This window comes from Colossoma macropomum, unplaced genomic scaffold (assembly GCF_904425465.1).
Source record: "Colossoma macropomum unplaced genomic scaffold, Colossoma_macropomum, whole genome shotgun sequence".
In the NCBI taxonomy this organism is placed as follows: domain Eukaryota; kingdom Metazoa; phylum Chordata; class Actinopteri; order Characiformes; family Serrasalmidae; genus Colossoma; species Colossoma macropomum.
Window position 1 is genome coordinate 16,422,674 of NW_023494803.1, and position 14,962 is coordinate 16,437,635.

Below are 14,962 nucleotides of genomic sequence, written 5' to 3' on the forward strand. Positions count from 1 at the left end.
GATCAAAGCATGATCAATCCACCCCTGTGCTTAACAGTTCTTTTCATGAAATTCTGCACCCTTCTTTCTCCAAACATACCTTTGCTCATTGCAACTGAAAAGTTCTCTTTCAACTTCATCAGTCCACAGGACTTGTCCAAAATGCATCAGGCTTGTTTAGATGTTCCTTTGCAAACTTCTGATGATGAAATTTACAGTGAGCATACAGTAAAGGTTTTCTTCTGATGACTCTTTCACGAAAGTCATATTTGTGCAGGTTTTGCTGCACAGTAGAACAGCGCACTACCACTTCGAGGTGGCTAAATCTCCCCAAAGGTCTTTTGCAGTCAAACAGGGTTTTTTTCATTCTAGCAATCCTATAAGCAGTTATCTTGGAAAGTTTTCTTGGTTTTCCAGACCTCACCTTGACCTCAACCGTTCCTGGTAAATGCCATTACTTAATTACATTACGAACGGAAGAAATGGCTACCTGAAAACGCTTTGTTATCTTCTTATAGCGTGCTCCTGCTTTGTGGGCATCAATTATTTTAATTTTCAGGGTGCTAGGAAGCTGCTTAGAGGAGCCCATGGCTGCTGATTGTTAGGACAAGGTTTGAGGAGTCTGAGTATTTATAAAGCTTTAAAATTTGCATCACTTACCCTTTCCTAACGATGACTGTGAGCAAGCCATAGCCCTAACACTCTAATTGAGATCTGAGGTCTTGGTAAAAGTTATCTGAGAGTTCAAAACTTTTAGGGTGCCTAAACTTTTGCATCGTCCTCCATTCCCTTTTTCATTCTAAAATTGTACAAAATAAAAATAATACTCTACATTTGCCTAAAATGTTGGAAAGAATGTTTCATCTTTAACTTTATGCCTTTTGGACATCAGTTCATCGTCTACTCGCTTAACAATTCACAGTAAAGAAATTTTTGGGTGCCCAAACTTTTGCATGCCACTGTAAGGTGGATTGGAAAAGTGAAAAAGAAGCCAACGTTAGCCTCATTAAAAGAGGAAAAGAAGAAAATTGCTCTGGAAACTAAAACTTTATGTTACATCTGGTTAGCTGGTTCACTGGTTAGTAATGGTTCATTTTCAAAGAGTTATGACCTCAGAAGTGTCTTTTTCATTACATCACTCCGTTTCTTCTTGTCCTTCAGCAGCCTTCAGCAGCCTTGTTATGTGAAATGGGCAGGCTAACTTGTCTTATGGTAAGATGTGTTCAAACATGAGTCAGCAGTGAAGCTACCTGATAGTGCTTATAATCTACGGATTTTCATCATGTCATTGCAGTGTGTGGCTACTAAAAAACTGGGTAAACTATAGTTAAATTGCTACTATTTCCCTTTATTATCATCTTGGTAAAAATGGAGTCGAGGACTTGACTCCTGCGGCATGCTTCACTACATTTAACATATATAATCTGTTCACACTTTGAAGGAAGTTCTGTCCATAAGCCACGCAAAGCATCATGGGGGACAGGAATAAGGTAGGTACATAGACCTGCAGCAAAATTGGTTTAATAGTATTGAAAACGTTTCTCCTAAACTTTGGAATGGTAGTGTAGATTTGGAAGATTTTTGCAGTATTTTAGAAATGTTGCTTTCCTTTTTTGTACATGTCAAGCTTAAGTTTTAAAAATAGCTGGAAAAAGCATCTTAGTTCCAGGGTTGGTCTTCTGCCTTCTGCTTAATCACAGGTGGACCGAAAGAGTTTTTTGCTCCAGTGAGCTCATCAATACATGTCAACTCCTTCATTATATCTCTCAGAGTGATTAGTACAGGCAGCGTACTTTGACCATTTTAGCTCTGGAGTCACAAATAGACTGAAAGGTAATTCTTACTTTCATTAGGGCGAACTCGGTGACCCTGACTGTAGCATGCATAACAATACACATTGTACTGTGCAGGTAGCAAAAGTGTCCAGCTGATGACACATACACCTACTGTACATCCAGATTGACATAATTGCAGCGAATGCTATAGAAGGAAAGAGCTGAGAGTGACCTTGTGTCTTTCGAAGGAGTGACGAGCACAATGAAGATGCTCTCGCTGGTTGAGTCACTGCTCCATTAGCCCTCACATTAGAGGGAGGATCCATTTTTTTCTCTTGTGTGTTCTGCGTCATACCAGGACATAATGCGGCAACATTTTCTTTATTTATGCCTTTATTTTGTCACAAACCAACTTAACAAGATTCATACATATTATAATTTCAACAAGCAACATGACAAACTTGGAATGCCTGTGGGTACACACACACACACACACGCGCACACAAACACACGCACGTATTTATGTTAAGTCAGCTCAGGGTGCATTTTCCGTGCCACCCTCATTTCCCTGAAGCATTTAATGACAGTTTACAGGTAGTTCAAACTTGCAAACATATCTTGGCCTTTAAACAAAAGGCAAAACAATAATTTGAATGAATTGAGGCAATTTAGCTGGAGAATGGCTAATCAGAATGTATTCTACTTGAGCGGGCTGTGGAGAAGCCATGTTGGAGAGGAGGCGACGGGCGCATGCTGAAGCAAGCAGTCCTCCCGCTGGGTTCACCACTCAGCCGCTATTGGTCCCACCGACATGTAGCCAACAAGAGCCAATCAAAACACTCCATCCGTCTCTCCAAAAAGCCACTCTTTCATAGCACAATTTACAAATGTAAATAAAGCTGGGTTTGTTTTGGTGGAGTTCACATTTTGTTTTAGACTTTCCAACAGTTTGTACTGTTTATTTAATTATTTATATTATATTGGTAGTATGACTACGATACACAGAAAAAGGCCCCCTCCATACAAAAATGACCTTTATTTAATAAAATAATGACAATATAATTTGCCTGCTTACTCTTTCAAGGCTTCAGATTAACTATATTAAAAACCATCCTAGAAGCAACTGACTGAAAGCTGACAACTGTCAGATAGCAAATCACAGAATACATGCTTAGCAAACATGTGTACACACACACATATAGACATGCAGTGCATGCAAACACATCTATGGTCCATAAATTCATTTATGTGTACAGTACAGTTAGAGTGTGTGGCTGTATTTTACAGACATTAAGCGTTAAGTCACAAAAGTAAGTTGTCCCTGAAGCGTCTCAAAATGGTTTAAGCAGATGCCGTTGTTTTTGAGCCCTGCTCTCTATTATCTCAAACAAATTGGTGCACTAATGTAGGTTAATTGTTGAAATATATTTTTAAGTTTTAATAGCTGCCCTTATGTCATGGGAGTAAAATTGCATAAGTAACAATATAAGGGGTCCAATAAAGATATTAGGGGTGCTACAAGCCCCAGTACTGTCCTACCAGGACTGCTGGTTCATATGCCACTGTTTTACAATATTCCAAAGAATCTGGGCCTTCTGATACGCTTCTGAAATTCAGCAGTATATTTTAAAAAGGAAGCCGCTCCCTAAACCACTTTAGAGAGACAAATTGATGTCACCGAGCTTCAAATTGGCTCCTCTGTGAGACTTTTACTGCATTCAGATGGCCCAAATGAAAACCCTTAATTAATTTGCGACTGACCATCAGCCCCTCTTGGGGAGCCACTAATCTCCAGCCCGTTTAACCCCGACAGACATGCGCCCTGCTCCTGTTGGGAGAGGGGGTCCAGGCCGTGGAGAGCTGGCCGCCCGGGGTCCGCGCAGGCAGCGGCAGCAGCAGCGCCAGTCTGGCCTCTGACAGATCGGCTTTGGCCAGGACTCCCGTCCATCTGCCCCTCCAAAGACGCACTTCCCCAGAGGGGGCCCCGCAATAGGAGTTATCGAATAAAAATATATCTCCCTCTGCACCACTTGTTTGCCTTTTTCCTCTCAAAAACTCATGGCGTGTTTATTCATAACGGCAGGGATTTTGAGATCCGAATTCCCTCTTGAAGTTGAAAGTCCAAATGATGTGATAGGCAGCCGCGGGGTGAGCAAAACAAATCGAGTAAGATTTTGGTTGTGGGAATCTAAAATGATTTAGGCTGAAGGGTGTTGTCATGCATTAAACTTTTCTTTTTTAAGACAGGACGTCATGCTGTTATGAAACATATTTTCACATTTCTGTTTTCCCACTTGTTATTCAAGAACTATGATCAAATGAACCACAATGCAAACCCAAGAGTAAAAAATTAGTTGGTGCTGTAATGTGGGCTTTAATAAGGGTTAAACCATATTAAAAGGGCTATATGATAGAAAATTGGATATCTCCAATTTTGTATGTAGTACATGTAGTGCAGAAACATTGTTAAAGTTTCAAAACTTATTGTTCATTCCCCACACGTCTAAATCTGCAAACTAAGCTGTAAAAACAGCTTGTTTTAATTCAATTTATTCGGTCATGTCGCAAAAAGCAGTGCATTTGCCTTTATCCACCCATTCATTGTACAGCACGTTAACCCTGCCAACTCTTGATAAAGTTAAACAGAAAAAGTTTCAGCTTGGACTGCTTTTTGAACGAGGCACGAAACAACGCAGCCAATCAGAGCAGAATCCCATTTACATATATCAGTCTTAAAGAAACAGTTACAAAAACATAAGTGTCATAAGTGGACATCAGATGCCAAAAAAACATATAGAATAGGGGGCTTTTAAGTTATCTTAGCTACCAATGAATCATGGATGTAAAATAACATAAATAATAGTAAAAGGGGTCCAATATGTTTCCCAAGTTACAGGCCCCTATGTGATTTCTCCACCTGCACAGGTGGTAATTGCATCACAACGTTCATTAGTTTCTCAGTACAAGGGCTGCACTTTGACTTTAGTACAGCTAGATTATACATAGACAGTTAGATTTTATACTATATATATATTTTTATATCAGACATGCTGACATAAAATGGAATGTCTTCTACTGCTCAATTAAAAACATTCAATGATATTCCTAAAACACAACTACAAAAGTAAGGAAAAAAATCCTCTGTGCTGTAAATTAACCATTTACACATGTGTATTAAAATGAATTTGTCTTAATTTTGTACAACATTTGTTGTATGTGCTAATTATTCTTTCAACAGGAGCTGCACTATTGTTTTGATAATTGTAGTTTGATAAAAAATGCTAGCTAAATGAATGTTGGCATTTCTTTTTTTGCTTCTTTATTGAAAATGTTTCGTTTTCAAACAATACGTAATAATGATCTTTGTATATCTGTATTTTTTATGTTTTACAAACCTTTAGCTTCAGCCACAGTAGAGGACTTTCAGATCAGACCTCATGCTTTATTTGTCCACTCCTACCGTGCTCCAGCATTCTGTGACCACTGTGGAGAGATGCTATGGGGCCTGGTTAGGCAGGGACTCAAGTGTGAAGGTGAGGTGCCCTATGTACAATGCTTAGAAACATGTGAATGCTGTATCATACAACTAACAGTTGAAAACGAACAATGAAAGCAGCCAGGCCCAGGTGGCATGATTTTGTTGCATAATACCAGCTGTAATCTACTAGCTTTCATTAATCATTAACAGTAATTAGCATTCCTTTAGTACACACTGCACTTAATTTAATGCATAGTTACATGCGTCATTGCTTTAGGAACAATTCAGCTAGAACACCTTCTTGTTCTATTTTTGTTATTGTGTCATGGATTAAGGATGTGGGCTAAACTACCACAAGCGGTGTGCCTTTAAGATCCCAAACAACTGCAGTGGTATTCGGAAGCGCAGGTTGTCCAATGTGTCCCTCACTGGCCTGACCAACACTCGCTCTGTGTCTGCTGAACCCTCACCCACCACCTCCGATGAAGCCTTACTGGTGAGTTTCAAATAACGCAGTGTAGAGCGCACAGTACTGCTTTTTAGTGAAGTGACGCATCTGGATCGAGCCCTTCATGTGTTAAATTGGACATGTTAAAGCATGGTAAACACAAAACCAACAATGCAAATGTTGCACATGTGCAAATGTGTACAACAAATGGGTCAATTAAAAAAAAATATTACAAACCATTGAAAAAATTGCATCGTGTTGATAAGTATTTATTGTAAGATGTGCTTAAAGTGGAGTTACATCTTTTTTTCTGCATAATTTCTGCATAATTCAATAATAGAGATTAAACAAAATCATTAAGAGTGGTTTTACATGAAGTGGTGCATTTTAGAGAAACTTACTAACCAACTAATTTACTACCACATGAACTTCCTGAAAAAAAATTGTGGTAATAGGAACCAGGGGTCACCATGTCTACAATGCAAATACAGCTATTTTATTTACTTTATTTTATCTAAAACAACTAGTAAACAGGTTTGTCACAATTATTACATAATTACCTAACTGTAATTATTTGAGATGATTACACAAGTATGTAAGCTGACTTCATAAGTCATTTTCTACAGTTCATTAGATTTCACAGTCATATTATGCTGCAACAAACAAAATGTGAATTGATTGTGTTGGGTTGAGGCATATAAACCTAAATCAGAGAAAGCAGTAAATGCCTTCCTTGAGACTTCATGGGACTTCGTGCCCTTATTTTTAGAGGGCAGCACTGAATAATGTTTATTTGTTAGCTATGAAGCTAATTCTAACTTTTTTAGCATGTATGCCGGCAGAAGCTTAAGTCTACACATATGTAGCGATGTGTCTGGCTAGGCAGAGGAGGAAAACACAAGCATGAAAACTCTAAGAACTGAGATAAACAGAGTTAATAAAAAAAACAGAAAACACTAACACTAAAACAAATAAAGAAAACACAAGCAGGGAAAACAGCATGAAAGCAAACATGGACATAGATCAAACAATGCTGGCTCAGGAACAAAGGAAACAAAAGTGTATACGTACAAGCACAAAAGACAAAAAAACACCTGAGGACACTTAACGAAGGCGAGGCTAGAAACGAGGAACAGGTGAGAGCTGAAGACAGGACAGGACAGCAGCGAAGCTCACACCAAAACAACAACAAACGCACATGGCTGACATAAACAAAAGCACATGGAACAAGAAAACAAAGACACATGGACAAGAAAACAAACTAGACAGGGGCAGAAACCAACAGGCAGGCACACTAGGAAATCCCTGACAACATAATTCTGTGTAACTGCAGACTTTTGTGTGAGTGTGCATGGAGTATTTATTATATGTAACTACATGTTTTATATGTAATGATGATGGTACAATAGTGATAAATCTGAAAAAATAAGTTATAATACCTTGCAGGTACATCTCTGCCATGAGTGAGGTTAAAATTTGCTTTATACCAAATCTCTCAAAAGATCTCATAAGTATCGTAAAAAAAACAATGTATCAGGCAGAATATGCATCACCATTTTGTGTAATAACTTTATGTGAGGGAGCTTTTAAGAGACATTAAATGCTTTTGACATTTGGTTCCTGTCATCACCACTGAGATCAATTCAGCATTCATGCATTTTACATCAAACCAATCTGAATGACTTTGTTTACATATTAATGATTTAATTATTCAGAAATGAAATTGCCCTTTAAGCTCTATTTCTGCCTAGTACTCATTTTTAATTAATTTATTTAATAATGCTACTCTACGAAGAATCTGTAAGGCCCTAGTAATCTATAATTGATAGACACAATCTCATATTTAACATCTTTCAGTTTGCACTGAGTGCTCTTAACATTGTCCTCCTAATGGCCAAGTTTGAAAATTTGGTGACATTTCCCTTTATATAGGTCATTCAAAATGTCCAAATTAATCTGTGGGTTTTCACTAATTGTGTTTTTTCTTTCCTTTCTTTCCTATGTCTGTTTTTTCCAGTCTCCTGTGAGCCCTAGCATGGAGGTAAGTACTGCCTTTCTACTGCAAAAAAAAGCTTAACAAATCGAACATAACTTCTAACTAAACCAAGTATGCCAACCAAATTGTTTTACAGCCTTATATTAAGGAAAAAGGCAATTTTAAGATTCAAACAGGTTTTATGTGTATCGTCTCAGATTAGGAGTCTAATATAATGTTTCTTAAGGCTATAAACATTATGGCACATGGGTGACAAGACTGCTAAAAATCATTAATGATCTGTGCAGCTAAACAAGTGGACATAAATTTTGCCTCTGAAATTTTCTAAGCATTCGAAGGTGTTCTGTCGGTTTTTGTTGCAGTCATCATGTGGCAAGCTTCAAATCCCTCTTTCCCAAAGGTTGAAACATTTTACCCTGACACCAGAAATGCTGTGATACACACTCAAGTTTGTTTAAAGGAAACTGTTAATCGCCTGTTGACTGCAAAAACCAACATCTGCCGACTGCACCCAGTTTACCTCACGCAAGACAGATTAGAGCAAATGAGCCGTGGCTGTATTTCTGCTGATCTGGGAGAAAACGTGCTTTATATTAAATATATCACTACATGAAAATCTACATCTTCCCAATGCCTATGCAACCACAGGTTTGGTGGATTTAGTAGCGTATTTCACTAAATGTAACATCATCCCAGAGAAACAGCTTATCAAGTTTCATGTGAACTCAATGCACCAGGGGTTCAACTGCTAAGCTGGAAAAACTAGTGCAAGGTTTGGTAACCATGAGCTGAAGGCATAGTTACAAAGGGGTGGCCAAAATAGCAAAAGTATAATATCAGTCAGACACCTTGCTATTATGAAACATTCTTTCATGTTTCTGTGAAATGTACTTGCACTTCAAGACCTAGGATCAAATGAAAACCCACTGCAAAAAATTTATTGATCTGCTATCCAGAAATGACCTTTATTTGCTTGTTTTCCTTACTATTGCAATGTCTCAGCCCAGTTTCTGGTGCAATGTAGGCTAGGGGTTGAACAAAATTAAAGGGTCTTCATCATGGACAATTAGATTTCCTCCCTTTTTTTACGTACAGTTTGATGTTAAACTTGCAAAATGTAACATTCACTTCCCAGTTCACACATATATGGACTGTGTTCAAAATGGCCTTCTATATACCTCTCTTTCACTGATTGCACCCAAAAGTAGTAAGTACTATGCAGTATGTGATCAACATGAATTTCTCCAGTACATTGCAAATACATGGATGACATACTACTCAAAATATACCAGTATGCAGCCAGAGTTATTTTCGTGCTGTACTGCATCCTGCGGCCATTTCAGGAGGATGTATTCACTGTTGTAACCGCCTGGTTATCTTCGAACAGTTTATTATCTTTTAAAACTCAGCAGGCACATCTCTTGACCAAAATATTTCCATTTGTGTTGACCTGAAAAGAGAGGTTTTGAGGTCAGTCTGATTGACTCAGTTCCTATTGTTGACAGTCTAGTCCTGCCCCTTTCCTGTTGTTTGGGACGCAGATTTTGTCATATACCAAATACTGTACTGTATACTACTATTAAGAGTAGTGTGCAGTATACAGTACTTGCCCTTCACACATATATATGTATTTTCCATATATGGAAACTATGCTGAAATCATTGTTTCTATGATGTCATGAAAACCACACATTTCAAGATTTCAGCCTGGACTGTTTTTTGAATGAGGCACAATATAGCACAGCCAGTCAGAACAAGATCTCATTTACATATATGGAAGTTTTTACCAAATTAGTTCAAATTGAGGTCCCACATTAAAAAATAAATAAAATAAAAAAATGTACAAGCATGATGTATTCCCAAGGCATTAATTGAGATAGTGATAAGCTAAATATATACACAATCTTCATTTATAGGGTACTTTCTATTGGGACTTGGCTGTCCCAAACCCTAACCCCTAAATTTTAACTTGTGAAAATAATACTTTTATTTTAGAGCAGAAAGTGAGACTGCATCCCTGTCACTCATGGCCACATGGTGGGCAGTTAGATACCATTGTTTTGAAGCAAATGCATCCCAAAGTCTGAAAATCAATGCGTAGCATTAAGAATTGTCACTACTGAAACACATATTTTCTGCAATTAAGTAAACTTTGTGTTTTAATGAAAAATCTTTTGATTTTATGTTTGTACAGCTGTTAAGAGCTGTGTTTGCTCATCATGCACTGGCTAGCGTTTTTGATTTATGCTCAAAATGAGCTTAAATTGTCACTTCCAAAACATTTTGTATGGTTTGGGTAGGGTTATGATTGTTTTGGTAGTGACATAATGGAATGTTCAATCATTTATTTTTTATAAAATAAACATAATTAAAGTATAGGGTCACTCAAAGCAAAAAGATTTTAGTCTAAGTCCAAGTCACAATAAAGTCCAAAATGTGTTTTCAACTCTGACTTTGAACCAATTTGGTAGAATCTTCCATAGCAATCTTTAAGGCACAGTTACAAAAACAGCTTGTTTAATTGTAAGGAATAAAGAGAGATTTGAAGATGGTCTTGTAAAATTAATTATGACTGTTTTTGATGCTTAAAACCACACAAACATCATAAGTGGACCTCGAGTGGGATATGTAGGATGTGGGCCCTAAAAGTTATTGTAGCTACCAATGATTCATGGGTGTAAAATTGAATAAGTAGCAGTACAAGGAGTCCAATAAAATCTGCATCTGCCCAGCACATATGTAACCACAGTTTTGCTGGTTTTCATAGCATATTTCACTAAATGCCAGCAAATGTTATGTGAACACGAAGCATCAGGAATTAAACTAGTAAGCTGGAAAAACAGGCTAACACCCAAGGTTTGGTAATCATGGGCTGAACGGGTAGTGACAAAGGGGTGGGCAGTATAGCAAACATGCAATATCACATTTTTATTATACACAATGTATCAAGATATTTAGTTTTTCTGAGGTTTGATATGTTGGAACAGACAGAATACTCCAGCAGTGCCACATTTAAAAAATACTATTATAAAACAGATTTTTATTGACTGTTTCATATAATGCACTAACGACTAAATCCAATTAAGAAAAGTATGTTAAGACATATTGTGAAGTATATATCATGGTCACATTGCCCACCCCTGCAGTGCTTCAGTGCTACCTAAAACTGAGCACAAAGATTGTTTGCTTACTCATAAATTTGTTACACCCACCAGGTAAAGCTATCTTACAGCTTATTTTTCCACCGGAGCAGCAATACACGTGCTGCACAAGGCTGTGCAGTCTTTACTGGGTATAAAGCACACAGTCATCTCTATATTAAACCCCTACAAATCCAGCTGTTGCTTTTGTTTTGCTATACCATTCATGTATATATACTGTGTTTTTAATACATCAAGTCAAATGTCAATCAAATTGTGAGCTATGCACACAATTTGATTGACATTTGACAGGTGCAATTCTGCAGTTATGACTTTATTCTGTTTGTTTTGATTTCAAGAAATTAAATGAAAATATGGCAAAAACTGTAAAACAAGACAGTATTCATAGCTTTTCATTACATTCAAATCATAATACATTTCTTTACTTGTTACAGTAACCTACAAGTGAGAAATATTTAAAAGCCCCATATCACAGATAACTAAATTACTGAAATAAAAACTGAACAATGAAATAAAAGTTTGATGTAGTATGTAAACACTGTTAAAGAATACATTGTTCAAAATGTACCGATCACTCCACAGTCCATATACATTATATGGAAACTAATTCACTGGTTTGTGATGACATGGCATGACATTTACATATATCTGCCTATCCAGCCTATGGCAGTTTAATTCCACCCTTTCACACTGACATTATAAGCAGTGTTTCAACCTGGCCTGCTTTTTAAATGAGGTACATCCACTAAGTGGACGTCCCACTAACAATGTACAATAATTATGTATGATATAGACCCTTTGATATTGAATTATGCCATGCTTGTCAGCGATATCTGTGACTTCTAAGGGTCAAATACATTGGTGATACTGCCTCAAACCTGTTACACCAGTATAACTAGTCATTTACTTGCAGTTTGGCTAAAAAATGGAAAGACTAGTTGAGATCAGAGTGACTAACATCTCTTTTACTGAAATGGAAAACTTCATAATTCAGAGACTGGCAACTCACAAGTATCTTGGGTTGGAGTTTGTCAACACTCTCAGCTTCTGAGACGTATGTGACATTTAAAAGTGAGAAAATTCAGCAGTATTTGTGCTCCACCGTGAAGTTTTGTTGACCATACCTGGGTCGCCCTCTTATATAGTCATCATGTAGAGCATTCCATCATTCTGTGTAGATGGCAGCGTGCGCACCGTGGACCAGAATAAACTGGAGCTGTCAGACAAGCCAGCCAGAGTGACTGGCAGAAGCCAAAAGCTCAGGAAAAGCAAAACGAATGCAAGAATATGCAAGCCACCCCCTCCATAACACTCTGTGTGTATATATAAAGTGGAGAGGCTGGATGTATTCAGCATTAGAGCATCTTTCATCCTACAGCTATAATGCTGCATAATAGTATTATCACATTAGTGTTCTGAAGACCTGATGACACGTATAAATTGACAGTAGATAGATGTATTTTTCACCATTTGTATGTCACAGGTGTTCGTAGGAAGTTGTGAAGTGGATCTACCAAGCTTGAGCTAATAAAAGTCTTGTAGGACTTGTAAGTGTGTCAAGCGCTTTGTTTTGTAAGTTCATCTCACTTTCTCCATTAAGCTACTTAAGACCACTGGCCATGTGTACAACATGAAGACGAGGAGGGTATCGATCGCTTGCTTTCTTTAGAGTGCAGTGTGCAGTTGATTTGGCACACCTGCATGATGTCAGGTCTATTCTCAACAGGTGGTAAGACATCTGCACGTCTGCCAATCAGCAGCACATTAAAAACCAGCTTGATGCGAAACTCGTTGTTCTGAGTTTAATGCAAATCTGCCACCGCTCTCCTACAATCTGATTTTCCCAGACAAACATTCTTGTTTGCTTCTTCAAGAATGTAGTCACATGTTTACGTGACTTGAGATGTTTTACAGCTGTCTGAAATGTGTATGTGCATGTGTCTGGAATAAAACTGAGATGAAAAAAGCAGCGTTTTATGAAGTCTAGACAGTACAGTGAATACACAGCTAAATCGCTAGTGTCAAACGAACACCTACTGTGGTAAACTGGCCTCTGATTACTCTGTAGGTGTTCATTTAACACTGATAATTTTGTAGCATTCTTGTCAAACAAATGCATATGCAGCCAAAAGCTTCAGTCCAAAAAAAATTATCTGGCAATGCACTCGTTGATCCAAACGGTGGCCCCAAACAGTATTTAGACATTTGTGCCTTGCTTAAAAATGTGTTATGTTCATTGTGTTATGAAGGCAAAATGTCAAACCAAGTGACATTTTCTATAAACAGTCCATTCTATGACTGTAATTTTCTCGAAAGGCAGCTGGTGTGTTTCAAAAACAAAACAAAAAAGGTATTTACAAGAATTATGTTATGATCTGTTTAAAAAAATTTAAAGCATTAATTGCAAAATCATCATGTATAGGGGTCTTTTGGGAGATGGCTGTCCCAAACCCTAACCCCTAAATTTCAGCTTGTGAAAATAATACTTGCAATTGTTTTTTTAAAGATCATGATCAAAATTTATCCTGAGTTTAATTAAAAAAAAAAAAACTTATTAAAAAGATGCTGTCACATGTTTTCATGTCACTACTGAAACACAAATGTTTTTAGTTCATAGGTGGAACCTTATTTTAGTCACAACCCTGCATTTTAGGGCAGGAAGTGAGACTGCATGTCTGTCCCTCATGGCCATGAGTTCAAATGCTAAAACTGTCACTACCAAAACAGTTACAATCAAAACTTTTGGTAAAGTTTGCGTAGTGTTATAATTGTTTTGGTAGTAAAAAAATACAATGTTAAATCATTTCAATCATCATTTTAATAAAAATAAACATAAATAAGGTATAGGGTCATTCAAAGCAAAAGGATTTTAGTCTAAAGTCCAAGTCAGTTAAATGTCTGAAATTGGTTTGCAAATTGCGACTTTGAACTAATTTGTTATGGTCCATATAAGACAGGAGTTGGAAACCCAAATATTGAGAAGAGCCATTTTGTCCTTTCAACAAAAATAAAACCACCTTGGAAGCCACAACATTTTATGTCCATTTTACCATCTTGTTGGATTTTTTACGAGGCTGAAGTCAGTTTCTCATTCTCCAGCTTCCTGATCACACTTCCCATTCCACCTAAAAAGGTGCTTCAGTCACCAGAATGTTACTGCTGCACCATTCATGAAGCTGGTGAACTTCAGCTTTGCAACTTTTTAGTGCTTGACAGTTACTCATTGCTAATTAAATGTATCAGGAAACCAGCTGAGAGCTTATAAATGCAAATAAGTCCGTTTGTCTTCAAATTATCAATTTTCGTCTCAAATCTTTCTCTTTGCCCTTTCATTAGCTACTAGCTGGGCGAGATTGTTGTCTGCATTGCTGTGTTGACCAGCAGTCTGTGCGCCAACCAAGGTTGGTGGATTAGCAGTTATACGTTAACTCCAATGTTTAAAGGCCATTTATTATTAAAACTGAGTTAAAACTCAGCAGAGGTTTATTATGCTGCAAAGTAGGATTATTTTATTTTTACCTAAAAACCTAATTCTGCTGTGGAGCCGCAACAGGGCAGTAAAAGAACCACATGTTGCCGACCCTCAGTGCTGTTTGAGTGGAATTCTTGTCCAATTTTGTGTTACTACTTTGACACTATGCTATAAGTATTTTTCTCTGAAACAAATATCATTTTGCTAAGCACTTATGAAGTAAGCTAAAGAAGTTCATTAAAGTTTACCAATGGTTGAATGGTTAACATGTCCAGATACTTTTTGGGGCCACTGTAGGTTACCTAAGAAGCAGTATCATGCATCTGCGGCCTCTGCCCAGCCTTCTCCGCAGCCTCTGTTTTGCTTTTCCTCAGCAGAAGAGCCAGGCAGATATATTCCCCGGAAGAGGGCGCTCTAACTCTCAGTCCTACATCGGGCGCCCCATTGAGCTCGACAAGATCCTGCTGTCCAAAGTCAAGGTGCCGCACACGTTCGTCATCCACTCCTACACGCGCCCCACCGTCTGCCAACACTGCAAGAAGCTCCTCAAGGGCCTGTTCCGCCAGGGCCTGCAGTGCAAAGGTATTAGCTCACGCTTCCCTTTTTAAATGTGAGTCGACATGACTGTTTGCTCACTTCATGAGCTCCTCAAAG

General features: G+C 37.8%; 1 protein-coding gene across 2 annotated transcripts in view; it reads left to right on the top strand.

Moving 5' to 3' along the window:
• Nucleotides 1–14,962, top strand: part of prkd1 (protein kinase D1) — a 57,561-nt gene that overhangs the window by 25,199 nt on the left and 17,400 nt on the right. Inside the window, exons 3-6 of one of the 2 annotated variants that reach the window (XM_036594021.1) lie at nucleotides 5,156–5,287; nucleotides 5,568–5,728; nucleotides 7,698–7,721; nucleotides 14,683–14,890. In XM_036594021.1, coding sequence (XP_036449914.1) covers nucleotides 5,156–5,287; nucleotides 5,568–5,728; nucleotides 7,698–7,721; nucleotides 14,683–14,890 — 525 coding nt within the window. The remainder of the gene's footprint in view (nucleotides 1–5,155; nucleotides 5,288–5,567; nucleotides 5,729–7,697; nucleotides 7,722–14,682; nucleotides 14,891–14,962) is intronic. The other variant, XM_036594022.1, reaches the window with a different exon arrangement.